General features: G+C 36.4%; 1 protein-coding gene across 1 annotated transcript; it reads left to right on the forward strand.

The window, feature by feature from the left end:
• The first annotated feature begins 577 nt into the window (after positions 1–577).
• LOC148960352 (contactin-associated protein-like 4) lies at positions 578–12,834 on the forward strand. Its single transcript, XM_089113531.1, has 2 exons — positions 578–2,066; positions 9,012–12,834. The coding sequence occupies exons 1-2, from the start codon at positions 1,657–1,659 to the stop codon at positions 11,920–11,922; spliced, it is 3,321 nt and encodes a 1,106-aa protein (XP_088969657.1). The 5' UTR covers positions 578–1,656; the 3' UTR covers positions 11,923–12,834.
• Positions 12,835–16,438: the final 3,604 nt, after the last annotated feature.

The following is a 16,438-nucleotide window of genomic DNA, read 5'->3' on the forward strand; positions in this document are numbered from 1 at the left end:
GAATCTTGAATTTATGGTTATGTTGCAAGCTATGCCTGATTTCGTGCGGTAGTGCTAATCATCTGTACATATAATGGAAACTGCTAGAATACCCTAGCAAACATCATTAAAGTAAACAAGGCATTGTGCGAAGCGGAGACATAAATCTAAAAGTTGGTTAGAAAGGAAAATATTTACAAATCATTGCATCAGCAGATCAATGCTAAACGGAAGATGTGGGCTTTTGTTTCTTTTTTGAATAAACTTAAAAAAACGCAAATGTAAAGTCTAACAGAGAGACAGAAAACTTAGTTATTCAATGGACGGAAAAAGCTAGCTGTTGTACAGGCAATAGTGAAATTGCAATAGATCAAGAGAAATGCAAAGCAAAAAGTGCTATTCTTCTGGGCATTGTTAATGAAAATATGTTACCAACTGCATACGGAAACTTGCTGTGATTAAACTGAGTAAATAAACGCACCTTGAACTCAGCGTGTTTCTAGCAAATGTTGCGATAGGTACATCTAATATCAGCCAAAGAATGACATAAAAACCAAATAAGTGACGCTTGCTTGCCATCCAGCGTAATTCGGGAGAATTGATCGACCGAGTCAACTGTATCATTCGCTGCAAAAGTGGGATGTTGGTTAAACTAGTCACCGAATGATTGCAAAAAATCTGGGTGGTCCTAGCATGCTACTTATTAAGTAGAGTGAACCTGGATTGATATTCTTTAAGACATTAAGGTCAAACCGAAGATTGGTGCTAAGATTGATGCAGTCGCAACAGGAGTGAATTGATGAAAATTATAAATGGATACAGTGTGAATACTCGACCACTGAAGTAAAAATTGATTTAATCATGTTAATGGAACAATATCGATCGATGAAAGGAGTCAAAGATAAGTTCGCATATTGTCTGGTTTAATAACAGAACTACTTGTTCATGCTAAAAACATCTTCATCGCAAAAATTGTTTTGATACCTAAAGATACACTTTTAAATTCTTTATTGACAGAAGAATTGTTGAGATTATTCAGATCTCTCGATATACAAAAGCGATGGCCGATCATTCTCCTAATTTGCATTGAGAATATTGAGCTGCTAAACTGTGAATCATTAAGAGGAGAACGAACGATGACACTATGTAATGTGATATCGAAGTTAAGTAGCTACTGCAGGTGCAAGGCTCTGCCCTACGAAGAGGTGTAACTGGTGTAATTGCAAGGCAAACTACAACTTAACTGCTTTGTTTCGACTGCAAGTTACTTAATAGTAAACGTCCTTTATACGAGTCATCAAAGGAATTGTTTTGAATAGAAAGTAGTAATACATGGCGTAAACCAATCGCTTCTAGCTGTAATCCCATTTGTTGCGCGAACAAGACATAGTGACACTCAGTGATTTACTTAACATCTGGCTTGCCAGCGACCGATATAAAATTGCCTGTGAATAATTTATACATCGAGAGCCCGGACAGAGAAACAATAGTTAAGCTGGACGGTACATTTGCTGAGCACTTGCATGGAAGGTACAAAAACAGCAACTACGAAACTGTACGCGCTTTGGTTAGACGCTCTTAGAATATTGCTGAACCGTTTCGCCTATTGTATTGCCAACTGAGAAATATACAATTTGAGAAATTTATGAAATTCGAATGCGGACTGGTGTCTTTTAAATGAAGCAGGCTCAAATTGAATGCATGTTTTTCTCAAGCCTTCGTCTAGAATGGCAACAAAAACAGGATGCTGTGATGAATTCAGTCGACGATTTCTCGTTGGATAGAAATGATGATGCTTGTCTACGTGTGAAATACAGCAAACATAAAATTGGATACAAAATGCTGCTCTTGTGGATATTCGGCATCATAATTGCCTTGTCAACGGTGAAGGGAGAAGAGGACTTTGAACTGAAACTAGATGGAAATCAGAAACTGCAATTAGAACTGGCTGGAAGTCAAATAAAAGGAAACAAGGATTTCACATTCACTTTGCTTTTTAAAACCATTCATCCTTCAGGAGTACTTTTGTGGGCTTTTGGCAAAAGTGGGGACAACTTGCTGATCGAAATGATTCGAGGAAAACTGAGGTATGAAATTGCAATTATTGTTTATTGCACAATATCCGGTAATTTTCAAGTAATTGAATGGTTTGAGGTCAACGATTTTTCAAACAAAGTATATTATATATAAAGGGTGTTATAATATAAGGTAGAAGAAAAAAGAGATTAAGCAACAGACGCTGAAATTCATTTAAAATGGGAAAGGATATATGGTTTTAAAAGGAGAAACATTTTGTGGTCAGTTTAATTGGAATGACTTTAAAAATGGCATAGAAAGCTGCGATATCAAAGAGGCAATGACTTTAACCTTAATAAAAAGATTTGCCCGTTTGACAAAGTTAATTCAATGTGGCCAAACATTACTGTTCGCCATACTGAGAAACTGATCAACAGAATATATAACCGAACCGAAAGAAATAGAATGCAACGGCCCGTGATAATGAAACAAGGGTCCCAAAGCTAGCAATGTGTTTATAAATGTTTAGGATTATTTTCTAATAAAAAAATATAGTAGATAGATGGGAGTTGACACCATTATGCTTTCCTAAACATGCTTTTAGCAACATTTAGATAACCAAAAGGCCATTGAATGCACTCTAGTCTCCATGGATATTCTCAACGATACGCATAAACTCTCGGGTTTGCGAATCCGCTATGATGCGAGTCAATGTTTGCGTCCAAGAATACTAACGTTAAAATCCCGAGGCAAACATGCCATAAAGGCGTTGAATGCGAATATACACAACCTACAAGTGATTGCACGTGCCATGTGCGAGAGCTAAGAGGATTAACTATCAGTTGTCCACCTATTAACGGATTTATAGCTTTAAGCACGAGAAATCATAACTAAAATTACCATAATGTTTCATATCAATATATCAGAGCGAGCTGCAGCAGTCTTTGCATGCTATATTCACAGGAAGAGGCAGGAAAACTGTGCCTACGTAAAGGGATTAGTGAGGAGGGGTCTTGAAACTATACACATAAGCTTGGGTTCACAAGAGAAAATCTGCAATATTTCATAGAATATTCAAAAATATCTCGTAAACACGCCTAGCGATTACCTTTTAATTTTAAGGTTATTTGGTCACCGCCTTTTAAAAATCAGTATGTTGAAATTTGCAGATACCCTAAGTTGAGCACGTCCATAGTTCAAGATAAAGTAGTTCGGTGAGCATTACGAAACGTTAAGAAAGAAGCTCGCTCAAGCTATCTATTACATCATTTATCGATATAAGCGTTTCTAGAAAGAGCTTTGCAGCCTTAAAAAAAGAGTTTATTCAATCACGTATAGTTTTGGCTGATGAAAATTGACAGAAATTAGTGAACAGAATAGTTGTCACATGTTACAGGAGACATCTGTTTTCTCTTTTGTGAGATGCTTTCACTTAGAAAGATGAACGAGACAGGGTAAATATAAATGTTTAAGCATGTCAATAAACTATCATAATGAAATGATGATTAAGATATAAAATATTAATACAATAATAACGACAGCATGCTTTTATGTATGAATAGAAATTGCGTTAAAGCACACCAGTGACAAAGAAATTTAGCTACGTTTAATGTATGTTCAAAGATGATGAAGTTTATGACCATAAAAAATTTAATGATAAATGATTTGTTTGGATCTGCTGTAAAGAAAGCTTGTTAAACGTTTTTGCATATGGATTCTCAAAATTATGCATAGATCATACGAACATTATTCGTGACGCATTCTAGATGAGTGATGAGAGTAATTGATTTTCAGTTTTTCGATAAATGTATTGTCACGCATACCGTAAAACCATACTGCAGTACATATTTTCAAAAGAAACTTGGAGCTAGATATGTTTTTTAGGAGAAGTTTTCATCTCATCTCATCCACAGTAAGGCTTAAAAAGTACCCAAAAACCGTAATCATAAACAACTAATCTTATGGTCAGGTTCAAATCAATTTCAAGACAGCCAACGAAAAGATAACTAGAACCAAGTGCTAATTACTATTTGAGAGGACGTTTAAGGAGAGATACCAATCTAGAATTTCATAAAATGCTTTCGTACTTATTTGCTGTTTGATAAAAAAATCAAGACGGGAATCGATACAACATCCCCTATAGTCTCCTTTCCCACGAGCTGGCCGTGCATTTCATAGGCGATCTTCTTTGCTCTATAGCACTCATATAAAATTTGTTCTTGTGAATAAATAATCGAAGGGGAAAACCATTGCATGTAGAATCCAGTTCTCAATCTGTCAGATTGTAAATTAGAGGAGGTAAAACATTTGGGTCTCGCTCTAATTTTACAAGGGGTTGTTACTGTCATCTTGTTTCATAGTTCTCGTTACCCATAACCAAGAATGATTCAATAAAGCTGATGTGAATGAATTAATTTATATTGAAGTTGTAACCGCATTTGTAAGGGCCTGATATTTTTATATCAAGTCAATGGCAACTGCAGGAAATGCTTTATGTTAAGAAGTTTGCGCTTGTTACCTTAAATAGATTCTGTCTATAAATATTTCAAAAATGGCACTGCATCTATGACTTTATAATCCTTATTAAATGAAAAGTCTACTAGTAGACTAGTACAAATATGTAAAGAGCATTTTTAAAAGTTAAATAAAGAAACACTGTATTCATCTTCACGAACTTTTACAATCTATTTCAACAGCACAACAAGTGGCTGGGGTAAAAAAAATGGTTCACGCTAGTCAGATTCCTGTGAAATTGATTCCTTTAGTCTTTTTTAGACATTCATTTATTTGACATGCTCGTTCGTTCGGCAGCACCGTACGCAAGAACAAAACAAATTGTTGTTTTTCGATTGACCTCTTTCCTATCAACGTTTACAACTGAAAAATATGGCTTTGATGGTATTGTTTATGTTTACCTTATTTAGCGAAATTGAATTTCAGTTGCAAATAAAAGTAGCAGTTTACTCTCATGACCTTTTCCTTAAATTTCACTGGAAAACAAGAAAAAATCTCACGCGGGTATTCCTTACAAATTCAAATCATGCTAGCATTGAGCCTTTGAAACCCGTCTTTCGGCAAGCCTTCATGTGATAGCATTTTGAATGAATTGAAGATCTTGCTATTTCTTATCCTTTTAAATAAAAAGGTGTACACAATCCAAAGGAAGTCTATTCAGATAGTATTTCGATTACAAAATTATTTGATTTATGAAAAAATCGTCAGTAACAATTGATTATTTCGCTTCTATTATCTAGAACAGTTACTGCAACTGCTTTACATGTTCCTGTTTAACAGGATATTGAAAATCACTCAAATATATCATTTCATTGGCGATTTTTTGTTACCAAAACAATTCTAAACTACATATTCTTGAGTTGTAAAGACAGTGAAATGAGGATCAACACAGTGTTACCCACTAAACAGGTTGAGCAATGGGTGGCTGAATGACTTATCGTATTCAAATCTATAGAAGCCATGCCAGAGAAGGTCTTTCTATTGCGAACAATCAGAAATGTACACGCCCAATTCACAAAACGTCTGCCTCTGATTAATCTATGTTTCTCAATAATTCTCTATTCCTTTACAAATACTCATGTTTTAAAAATTTCCTAACACTTTTTGCATCAATGCCTTTAAACGCACGAGTCTAGTTTTTGCCAGTGCAAAAATCATGACTTGACTATTGCGATTAGAAATTGCAAAACAACTTTTTTGACACGAGTTGATATGGACGAAATACAATTGCATACTATATGACGTAACAAGCTGGTATTTAAGGCTAAGCTGGTTGGCCAATCAGATGATTCCTAAAATAACATGTACCCACTTTGCACGCCTAGATAAATTCCTTTTCTTTATTGAAATCCAATTAAGTGACCCAACCATAAAATATCGAAAATAAAATATCTAGTAAACCTGGACATACAACACCTCTATGGTTTGAAAATAAGTTGAATAAAGGATTTTTATCTGCAATTAAAGCATGAATCGGCGTGTGTGGCAACCAGGGTTTAAATCTCGTATAATGCTTTCACATAGAAGTACGAAATACATGCACCTATCCTTCGCACTTCCTTTATGCTTTATCTCCCAACATGGCTCGTTAAAAGGTTAATTTAGTGCAGCGTTAAAGATATTGATCAGAAACTTTGGAAAGATATAATTGAAAAAGCCAGAAAATAACGAATCTTCAGACAATCACTATTTTTTTATAAACCTGTTATTTTTACATTTATTCCTATAATTATATTTGGTTGTGCATACAGCATTAAGCAGCGAGGGGTTTATTGGCTGCCCAAATGTTTCAATGTAAATAGTTACATTAAAAACCTTTTGGCAGCCAATAAATTTAAAAAAAATCCCAATAATAAAAAACCAATTTGTAAATTTAGAAATAAGATTTGATGTCAAAAAGCAAGTGATAGAGCTATTAGGCGAATATAAAATCACATGGACGCTCCAGGAGGCCAAAACCCTGGACAAAATTGTTTGTTTGGATAAAGAGACGTTGCCCCACTAAATTCGAATTTCCCTTTCCCTCCAAATCAATGTAAAAAAGTATTTCTATGCTTCAAAACATGTATTCAACATTAAATCAGGGGAGGGGGGACTTACTTTTGAAAAGAGAATGAAAGCATCAACGTTTGTTCAAAAGTCGAAACCATTATCGTCCTAGATTGTAGTCTACTGGAGAACTTTATTGTCTTGTGACTGTTATCTTCAGAACAACAATTTAAATCAAATGTCAAATGAATTAAACTCTTATTTGTACTTAACCCTAAATTAAACATTAGCAGAGAATCTGAGAAATTTAGATCCTGTGACTTTATTATCAAACGTAAAGCTTTGTTAATTGAATGCACGGAGTATTATATTGTATTACTTATAATGCTATTTTGCAATCGCCACAAACATTTCTAGACTTTGATTATAACTAGACAGTGTGACGTATCTTGCACGCTAAGACACCGCTGCCTATTTTTCAATGAAACGTTTCAGCTATTGTAAGGATTTCCGTGACCGCATCGTAAGCAACAACCGTACTTCATACGTAATACTCTTCCTTGTTTATCAAATTGATGTCTAGATTTCGGCACTAACAGACATCCTTACGTATCATAGACAAATTAGGCCTGCTAGCTTGAGTTTTCCAAATTCATACAAATAAGCGAAACATGAAAATATAGACATAGCATAAGCTGGCAAAGCCTATACTTTGAAATACTTTCATTATCCAACGCAACATCCATAAAACCTGCATCTATTGCAAAGTAGCTTCATACGTAGAAGGTGACAACTGTGTTTCAAAAATCCTCCCATTAAGCAAAAACATGCACATGGGAGAACACCTGTACGCTCTATTTCTACGGGTCAAACCATAACCATCTGCGAAGGATATGAGAGGAAGCGGGAATAGAAAGGATAATTTCACCCCCAATTCTTTGTGTAACTGAGACCAAGTATGCGGATTAATCAAAGAATAGCTTATTAAAAAACGCTAATCTTGTAAACCCAGCTGAAACACGAGACAAACTGAACTTAACCAAATAATACTATGTATCAATGACAGCGGTGGCCAGCGAGTGTATAGCAATTCCATTGAGTACAAAGGCTTTAGCACTGAACGAATAGTAAAGTGAGTAGAAGAGTTCATCACCAGATGCAGCATAAGCGTGATTTGGAGAATTCTAGCAAAACATGAATGCTTAAGCCAAGGTATTTTAGCTACAACAGGAACAGAAATGTTTACATATGATAATCAACATTATCAAATGCCAGGCTTGCTATATAGATTTCAATCTTGCACCACACCATGGTATGACAAAACTTTGGCAAAGTCCTTGCCTTCATGAAGTCCAGAAGGTGTGCTTAAGTTTCTAAAATGACTGAATTGTTTCCACAATTGATTTTTAGTATTATCTTTTTGGCTATTTTCACTAATAAGGTTGCTATTATTTAAATCATTGAATTTTAAATGTCAAGTGACACTTCTCTTGATTTTTGCATCAAAATGTTAAAAATTTTTCGTAAGTAACACTATGACTCGCGCTGATTGTAGTGATGAATTGATTATAGATAAGAGTCATGTTTTGATTAGGAGCAAATAAAATCCATAGTTCAAAAAAATCAATATTTTCTTTCAAATATACATTTAGCTTTCTCATCTACTCTGAATGGTAAAGTAATTTGCCAAATCAATTGACTTTGCTCTCTGCGTAACCCAATCTTATTTAATTACTACAAAGAAACACTAATTATCAAAGTCATGTCTTTACTGTGTTCAAAAGTTGATGATAAACCATTCTTGGAAAGATGCATAAAAGATGTGTATTCCTATGGATTTGATTACTTTTTATTGTCAGTAGAATCACAAGGTTTTAACAAAAGCAGCAGATGGAGAGTAAAATGTGTACAGAAAATAATTATCGATAGTCTAAACATTGGTAGCTTCATCAAATGAATCTTTGGCAAGTAATGTCTGCTATTGCCATATATGGTGGATAATTTTTAATGACAATTCCTGATAGTCAATCAATTTTGGAAAACTAATGAAGATGATATTGCTATTGATGGTAGTAAGATAGGTTCAATAGATAAATTTCTGTTGATAATTTGTCATTACGAACTCATCAAAACCAAGAAAATTTCGACTAAAGGTTTCCAGAATACAATCGCACGCTTAAAATATCTGAGCAAATCTCTGGGTAACAGCTAGCTAACAGAAAACTATTGCTATTTTCAGTATAGTCATACTGCTTGTTTAATGTTTTCCGAAATCTTTCCTTAAAAATTTTGTTCAACACGGTAGACGTGTGAGGAATTATTTCAATTAAACATGGACTTTCTATGGTCATTGAGGAAACATTTCTGTATTTGCAAAATTCTTGAAAGTCAGCAAAAAATTCATTAACTGCACCCATCTAAGGAATGCCTAAATCATCACTTTTGCGAGTTTTGAATTAGAAGATATCTACGAATTCAGATGATATAATCATTTTTTTGTTTGTGTTATCTAGAATCGTTCTGGGAACTAAGCAGAACTTCACTGCATCAAGCTATGAAGATATCCTGTTAGAAGACAATCTCTGTGACAACCAATGGCATCAAGTGAACTTAAAGATTCTCCAAGACACAACATACGCCAAAGTGGACATAGGAGAGCCATTCATCGCAAAGACCAAATTCAGGTACAACTTTGATGAAAAAGTTGTCATCGGTGGACTGCCAGAACAGCAAACGCTTCTGCCAGTGGCATCAAAGAGAAACTACGCGGGCTGTTTGAATTACGTCGTCTTGAACGAGATGGATATTCTTCAGAGCCTGCACAAGCAAAACAGACAGCTAGTGTGGCACTGCCAGGGCAGCAAGAATTTTGACATCATAAACTTTCATAAGAAAGACTCATATGTGGATTGGACAAATCCTTTAGCTGCCTCCGTGGATATAGGATTATTGTTCAGAACCTATTACCAGGACGGTGTTTTGATCACAAACGAGATCTCTAATCAGCCGACTGTTAAACATGCTTCTGAAAATATAATGGGATTTACACTCTATTTTGAAAAAAACGTGGTTAAGCTACGAGTACAGGGCTCAACTGTTATCTCAATACGACCGAAAGAAGATATAGATTTTGGATCATGGCATGAAATCAAGTTACACATCAAGAAAGACCTCGCTTCACTAACAGTTGGGTCAGTCTCCAGGGTCAACGTTTTGAAAAGGAACACTAACTCAAATCTCGGCAAATCATTGGTGTTTGGAAAACAAGCACGTGTCACGAGAGCTTTTCACGGCTGGATGTGGAACATTACTTTGAATAATCAAAAGTTTACGTACTTAAACGCTTCAAAACTTAGCGGCGTTAGCATCGGAATTTCTCAAATGAAAGATTATTGTTATCGAAATCCGTGTCAAAATGGAGCAAGGTGCATGCAGACTCATAATGGATCGCATTGCAATTGCTCAGAAACTGGATATGATGGTCCAACTTGTTCAACGCGTAGCAAAAAGTACAAGAGATCCTGTGAAGAGTACTTCAGGAGCGGAAAGCACCAGAACGGGCTGTACGTGATCATGCCGGGCAAAAAGCTCTTCACTGTCTTCTGCAAGATGGATGACCCTAAAGGACCAGTCACGGTGGTACGACCTAGACAAGGGACACAGCTCAGGGCAATTTACGAGACCGGAAGTTCCGACACAGACTATTATTATCACGAAATAAAGTACAGTATAAGAAGGAGAGAGATTGATGAAATCATTTCATCTAGTGGGAATTGTCGACAATACATAGAGTTTTCTTGCTCGTCATCAACGTTGATGTTTTCGAATGACAAAGAAAATGCCATAGCAAACAGATACGGTGCAAGATGGTATTCCAAAGAGGGTAAAATACAGAATTACTGGGGTGGTGGCACAAAGGATGGCTACAACTGTGCTTGTGGCGTTGCAGGGAACTGCGCTGATCACAAATTAAAATGCAACTGCGATAGCATGGATACGGAATGGAGATCTGATGGTGGATATTTACTTGACAAAGAGGACCTTCCTGTTTCAAGAGTTCAGTTCAGCAAAAAGTACACTAATCCTTCAGCTATGTTCAGGCTAGGTTCACTTGAATGTTACGGCGAGGAGGCAAAAACTACCAAGAAACCAAAAAGCACACTTGCTTCTGCTTTAGCAAGTAGCTCGTCACCTTCGATTGTTTCAGCAACTACAACGCAAACTCAGACACACACTAAAGATCATACTACCCGAAAACTCTTGCTTATTGGTAAAACATCTAGTACAATAAGAAGTACAAAACCAACATCGGCTACAAAAACCAGGACTTTTGCTTCGCCGACGACAGCAACAGATCGTATATCTTTCCAGGCGAAAACAAATGAAGCATCGCGTCGTAACATTTCACTAAACGCAAGCACAATTAGTGCACTGTCTGTTGTTATCAGCAAGACCAGGCTTGGAGGTCTCATCAAGAGCACTAGCAGGAGTTTGCTGATAGACAGACCTGCAGAAGAGCCAGAAAATTCCTTGAGCAATAAACAAACTTATATTATGATAGCTTTGATATCGAGCTTGACTCTGCTCACCATACTTTTGATCTTTGCTGTTATACGCCAGCGACTATTCAGGTCTAACAAAAAGTTGACAATTGAATTGAAGCAAGACCCAGAGTGTGGTAGCACTTACTCGGTGAAGCCACCAAGCAACGGCAGCTTGTCACCGTCCAGTGACAGTAGGCAATACCAATCGTCTTCAGATGTGAACAAAATCGAGATTATTAAAGTGCCAAGCCCTTTCAGAAAACCAATGGTCTCTGAATCTGAGGGCTCTGTCAGCTCGTTTGAAACATCACGATACCTCGAGGTGGGAGATGAGAGCGACAGTGGAAGCACGTCCAGCTATGCAAAACCTAAAGGCATACTTAAGAGCAAGAGACAGTTTGTTATGGGCTCGAGGCCGAGATCCGAGGGTGATCAGTTCGAGGCTGATGATCCGGGTGAAATTATTGGTTTAATTCACATACGGAATTCAAAAGAGGAACATATGAGAAATGGTGAACAAACATCACTTTTAAGTGACAGTAAAAGTGACTCGAATTATTTACAGTTCCATTTGCATCCAAAAAACTTAAATAAAATACGACAGGCAAGAAGTAATAGTAGCAGATTATCACAAAGTGACAGAGAGAGCGTTGATGCAGATGCGGGATTTATAACTGATTCTTCATCATCTTGTGATTCAAGAAAAAGCCTTTCGAGCTACGGTAGCGAAGAAAGTAGCGATGAAAACTATTCGAAAAAGAATTTTAGGCCTAAGAGAAGCGTGAGGTTTTCAATTCAAGAGCTCGCACCTTCAACCCCAATTAAAACTGAAGATGTTTACATAAACTGCAATGAAGGCGACGATGAGGTTTTCACATAGGCCGTGCAGATAGATAACTCAACGAATCTGGCACTAGTGTCAGCTCTGACGTCACCAACTCGAATTCTGAGCGATGGAAGATACGTTGCTGGTGTTATAACATCCAGGATCATCTGATGTCATGAATTAAATCTATAGTCGGTGCAAACTAGAAATTCACAGTACTTGTGGATTGAAGAACAAGAGAATGCTCAAGTATCTCAAGCTACCGATTAGCATCCAGGTTTCAGAAGACGATAGGATTCAGTATTACTGGGAGATTTCCTTTGAGCACAGAAGGGGCAATCAAGAACAGATTGAATAAACAATGTATCGTATAATCACCGACTGATAATTTCCTTGCGATCATCCTTGATTGTATATACTTCCTAAATAGTTAATGCTTATTTGACAATGGAAACTGCAGCCAGAAATTTCAACTGACACGAGCGCTATTCGTCGGATATGTGTGCAGGATTACCGATCTAATACTACCAAGGTACTTGTCTTGTCTCTAAGCTGTAAATGCGAATTTAAAACCGCTCTTTAGAATAATCTCCGTAATATAAGGGCTTTATTTCTCAGCAGCTCATTAAGCCTACAAAGCACCATTCTAAACTTACAAAAAGACAGCAGGTTTGGACTTATAGAAAAAAGAAACTCGCCCACGAATTAACAACTGCTAATTTCCCTCTCTGAGAACATTCCCTGTTTCAAAGCGCACATCGCTCAAATTGGATATCAAACGGTTATTGGATCAGCAGTGATCAGAAATGGTCTTCTTAACACTGCATGAAGACTTGATACCGATACTCGTCTTGTTTTAATAGAGCTTCACTGTTGGTTTTAAGCCTTAATTGAAAAGACAAGCAAATGTAGCCTGAATGGTACCTGTAGCTCATAAAAATAGAGATATAAGTAACTCATTACCTTACATATGAGGTGTGCTGGGTTGTTGAAGATTCTGTTAAAGACTTAGCGCTTTCTGATGTGTTTTTAACTTCAAGTGATGGATTGTAAAGTAAATATGGTAGTAATATGATATATTGATAATAACAATGGATTGGAAAGTAGATCGTAGATAATTACTCAGTGCTAGTCCGTTCCCTGGGTTACCAACAAAGAAACATCTTATGCACTTTTTTGAGGTCAAGTCCAGGATTTGTCAAGCAGTGCATGGCAGTGCATCACATTTCAACCCATGTCATGCATGTGCCATTAACATCATCCGGAAACTGTAATCATTTCCTCCAAAAGAAACAAAACCATGGCAAGATTCACTACCTTATTAAGAATTAAAAGGTCGTTTTTGTATTGTTGTTTTAACTGTTAGAAGTCCTTAAGGGCCCTACACAAAGATTACTATACTTTGAAAGGCTTTGCATAACTTAAAACCAATACATTGAGAAATTGAGGGGTCGAGGAAGCAGAAGTTCCCATGAACCATGTTTTTCTTCAAAACTGCAAAATCGTGAAGGTTTTATCATAAACGGGTGGTAAAATTAAAGCCCCTCTTCCCATCGAGCCAAGCAGTGCTTGTTTCCTACAAAGAGGCCTTTGCATTTTTTTCCTTCAAGAAGACATCTACAATTAAAACATGCTTTTCTTGGAAACAAAAAAGCTTCAGAGGAGATCACAAGAGTAGAAACGAACAATAGTTGAGATAAACCCAAAATCCAGATATTTTGACCAAAGATGGCTGTGTAAGCTCCAAAAACGATTATAGAATTGACATGGTCTGCAGACAATTCTGCTAATTGCCTTTTTTAATTTATTTAATTTGTGTTGTAATTTATTTCATATAGAATACGCATTGGATGAACGCAAGTAAACTTGATTCTATCAAACAAATGTAAATTATTGTATTTTAGGTGAATATATTTATCAAAAGGTTTATATTATATAGAAAGACAGAATCATTATTGTAGCCCCTTGTAAGTACGTGTATCATGCACACATTATACATAAGAAGGGTAACGTTGGTTTTTCTATGAGCCGTCTTCCTAATATATGACAGCTTTTTGAAACCCCTCCGTCGTAGATTTATTGATGTTTCAGAACAAAAATGATTTGTTGATAAAAAAGGTATAAAATAAAGAAAATTTAACTCAAGAGAAAAATGCCTGATTTATGGTGAGTGCATTTTTACGTATAGCCGTTGTTATCAATGATTTTTGCAAAGCTTCTACCGAGTAAAATTTCAGCGAAGCTAGGCTAGCTGAACATTATTTTGTTCTAACGAGGGTACATAAACAGGGCCTTATTAAAGATTTACACTCTATTCATTTAATACAATTACTATATTATTAACTACAAGAAATACGTGGTTAAGTATGAGATTTGCTGACCAATTTTAAATTTGATCAGCAATTTTCATACAAAACTCATTTAATCTTATGGGGAATTTAAAATCAAGTTTAGCTATGAAGCTGGACCTCATATGACCAGTATTTGATAAGATTAATGTCTAGACCAATTTTCTTTCAATTGAGTGAGGTTATCCGGTACTTAAAGACGAATATAAGTAGATTACAAAAAAACGCGGATCTGTAGACCAGGAATATATTTGTAGTCAATGTTGTAAGCTACATAGTTGCTTTTTTTTCAATCTATCTCGCTAAAGTGGTTGAAATGTGACCGGCTGTTTGGATCCACGATCGTCTGTTTCATATCACTATTTTTGTATCCTACTCTTTCTCAATATGGATTTACAAATTAAAATGCTTATTCAAAGTCTGATTGGATTAAAGATTGAGATAAATTTTCTTAATTTCAATCAAATCTTTAATTGCTTTTGAATTTATTCCACAGAAACGGAAATTCTTAACACTTGCTCTTAGCTTGTTTTGATAATTTCATGACACGAGAGACATCAAGGGCCAATTTCATAAAACATTCACATTCAGAATGACAAATTGCTACATACGTCTCTTTTGACTATTATGAAGGCGAATAGATTATGAGCAGGAATTTTCGTACCTTTACAAATTGATTTTTTTAAGCAATAGAAGCCCGGAGATGGATTTGGCAATCTACATGGTACCTGGTAACGCTGTCGGCCAGCATATTCTCACTAAAACAATTAAAACTAAAAATAAAATGATTAAGAAATAGGACTCACCAGTACCAATCAAAAACTATTGTCATCTTCAGATGTAAACTGAAAAATCAGCTAGGATTGCATTCTTTTCCGCTCAGATCTTACAGTAAACGGACGGCGATGCCAGCAACGATTCATTGTCAACTTCTGTCAATATTCGAAAATGTTTCGCATTAAAGATCTGCTGACGTGACCAATTAAGAAAGCGCCATTTCTATAATGAAAACGAGACTGACTGTAAAAAACCTCTTTAAGCAAAAGCAACGGGACAACGTCCTTGATTGTTGCTTGGGTGTTTGTTTAATCGTAATAGGATTTGCTAGTTAAGCCAGTGACTTTATAATTCCTATTACGATCATGCTACTAATAACAGTTTCAAAACTGTAACAAAATATAACAGAAGAGGCTTTCCAAGTTCCACGAATGGATTGCGCTCAGTAAGGTGCGAGGATGGCTCAGTTGTTAGAGGCGCTGACTACAGACCCAAGGGTCCATGGCTCGAGTCTCTGGCATGACCAAACCTTCATCGAGAGTGAGGAGAGTCGCCAGCTCTCTGTAATTCCAGGCGTAGGAATCACGAGGTGTGGTCACATCGAGAGGAAGGACCAGGACACTGCTCTATAAGCATAAGCTTCTAAGTGTCCTAAAAACTACCTTCGGATGCTAGGTAGCAACAAATACAAAAAAAATAAGTCGAGTTTTATCAAACTTCAGAGGCGAATCTTTACTCACAGTTTATGGAAAGTAAGGCATTGGCACAAATGAAAAGTATTTTACACTGTCTGCAGAACTGCTTTCCCAGTTGTGTGGAGTAATCCAAAAATCGAATTCAAATGGCTATATTTTCAGTTACAATTTAAGAGAAATCAGGATGTTTGTAAATTTTTACCAGAAAATTATCTGCGTTTTGATTACAGGCCTGGGGGGGGGGGCTGAAAAATATGGGAGATGGTGCAAATTATAGGTCTCAGTACGGACTACGACTGACGGGAGATTGGGCGTGTTTGGACGTTGCCCCTACGTCACATTGACGTCAGAAGGGGGAAAAATTCTAGAATGGGTCTAGAATTTTAGCAGAAGTTATTTCCTTGAGTCAGTCAACTGTAGTTCCTTGTTTGGCTTAAAAAAATTATGAATAATTTTTTTGGGTCTTGAATATGACAACCTTTTTGTGCAGGATGAGAAAAATTAGTATTTGTGTCTATTTTTGTGCAATAAATTTTTAGGGTTGATGGTTTTTACCCTAACCTGAGCACCCCTATCCGAAATGTATTAAAATACCCCTCCTGGGACTAACAGGTGATCCTAAGGTTCCTGACTGGCCTTGTTTCTGAGACTGGGAGAAGCAGAAAAACGAAATTGGAAACTTAGCCTAGCTGAAATCAAAACAAAGTGAGGATTACAAAGAATATGTGGGCAAAGTCCCAAAGAGTTTGG

The sequence above is a fragment of the Rhopilema esculentum genome, chromosome 4 (assembly GCF_057945365.1).
Source record: "Rhopilema esculentum isolate cy_ngs chromosome 4, ASM5794536v1, whole genome shotgun sequence".
Taxonomy (NCBI): Eukaryota; Metazoa; Cnidaria; class Scyphozoa; order Rhizostomeae; family Rhizostomatidae; genus Rhopilema; species Rhopilema esculentum.

What these genes read in the sequence shown, in the direction of transcription:
- LOC148960352 (XM_089113531.1), top strand. Translation starts at nt 1,657, where the DNA reads ATGAAGCAGGCTCAAATTGAATGCATGTTTTTCTCAAGCCTTCGTCTA. An exon ending in ATGATTCGAGGAAAACTGAG is followed by an intron (nt 2,067 to 9,011) that starts GTATGAAATTGC and finishes TGTGTTATCTAG; the next exon opens with AATCGTTCTGGGAACTAAGC.